The sequence below is a fragment of the Apis dorsata genome, unplaced genomic scaffold (assembly GCF_000469605.1).
Source record: "Apis dorsata unplaced genomic scaffold, Apis dorsata 1.3 scaffold_346, whole genome shotgun sequence".
Lineage (NCBI taxonomy): Eukaryota > Metazoa > Arthropoda > Insecta > Hymenoptera > Apidae > Apis > Apis dorsata.
The window spans coordinates 210,500-212,265 of record NW_006263613.1 but is presented as its reverse complement, the minus strand read 5'-3'; the positions used below and the strand labels follow the sequence as shown (position 1 = coordinate 212,265).

At 18.0% G+C, this 1,766-nt stretch overlaps 1 protein-coding gene across 1 annotated transcript in view; it reads right to left on the bottom strand.

The window, feature by feature from the left end:
- The window catches only part of LOC102677394 (voltage-dependent T-type calcium channel subunit alpha-1G), a 201,276-nt gene that overhangs the window by 12,693 nt on the left and 186,817 nt on the right, over positions 1-1,766 (bottom strand). The window contains 1 exon segment of the mRNA XM_031511741.1: positions 1,056-1,402. Within this exon segment, the coding sequence (XP_031367601.1) occupies positions 1,056-1,402 (347 nt within the window).

The window sequence follows — 1,766 nt, the reverse complement described above, 5'->3', positions numbered from 1 at the left end:
AACATGAATTTAATCAATATAATTAATATCGTATAAAAATTAAATATTATAAATAATTTTTACATTATTATTATTACAAATAATAATTAAATAAAAATTTATAGAAAAGTAAGTTTATTTAAAGATTTTTAATCTTTATTAAAAAAAATATTAATATATTATTCTGTAAATAAAATTTATTAAAAAATTCCTAAATATATTATTATAATATATATAATTCTTTTTTTTGTATTTATATATTTAAAATGAATATTAAAAAATTTTACAATTTTTCTATTTAGAATTTTCCTAAATATAATTTATTTTAAATGAATAAGTTTGATGTTATTCTGATATATTCTAATCACTAAATCTTATATTTTAATTACTATTTGCAATTAATAAATTTTAATAATTTTAAAATCATGATGTTATGAAATTATGCTATATTTCCAAACTTAATATTTATTTTCAAAGAAGTAAAAAAAAATCATATTTTTTTTATAAATAAAATCTTTATATAAACTTATAACATGAAGAAAAAAATTTTATAAATTCAATAAATATATATGATATATATACTTAACAATCAATTAATTGTTATATTGTTATTATATTATTAACATTTGTCATAAAATATAAACAATAATTATACATAATTATATTATATTTATATTATATTTATATTATTAATTTATAAATATTTATTTTATTATATATATAAATATTATAAATATAATATTATTATATATATAAATATTTATATTTATATTATATCATAAGAAAAATTTCTCATTCTTGATTTTTTGCTTTTTATATCCTCTAATAGCTAAAAAAAAGTACTTAAAAAAATTAAAATTAAATAGAAAATTAATTGACAAATTTCATGTTTCAATAACTATTATAAGCTACAAATTTTATATGATAATTTATTTTCTTGTAAAAATTAGAAAATGTGACTTATTTTAATAAGTATTAAGTATTTTATACAATTTTCATATAATATAAATTATAATTTTCTATGGTAAACTATTAGTATTATTAGATTATTAGTAATGATTAATATATAAAGTTACCTGTTATTCGGTGGAAAAATGTACAGTGAGTAATCATCGCGTTCCTTAAGGCATCCTTTAGGTTCAAAAAACATGAAAATCTTTTTAATTCTCTCAATACTGCTTACACTACCATGACCATTCAAAGGAGGCGTCTGTTCATCTGTATGAGAATTGTCATTATCTTGATCGGGAAGTCGTTTAATTCTGGGCAGTGGACCAGTCTCCATTGATAAATTATTGATTGTACGTGCCGTTGAGCATTGCATAGGTATTTCGTCCAGAGGTAAAATCTTCCTTGTTGGTGATTGAATATTTTCATTTTCACGCAACGAGTTCCTTCGTGAAAGGTCACTAATCCATCGCATCTTCAAAATATATATGAATTCCAAATACTACAGATTCATCATTAACATTATATGTGAATAATACATTTAAAATATCGTATTTAAAATCTATCTAAATCGTATCTAAAATATCGATAATATTCTATTTTTAAGAATATATATGTCATCGATTTTAATAACTTTGAAATCAAAAGTATTTTTAACTCTTTTTTATTTATACATATAGAGAATGTTAATATATTTGTGGAACAGTTGAAGTTGTATAAAAGAAGAAATATAAAATATCAAAAGAAATATAAAAGTTGGTATAAAATCAATTGACACTTATTTATTAAATTATAAGCAATTTAAGTTCATGAGACTAGAATAAAATGTAACAATGATA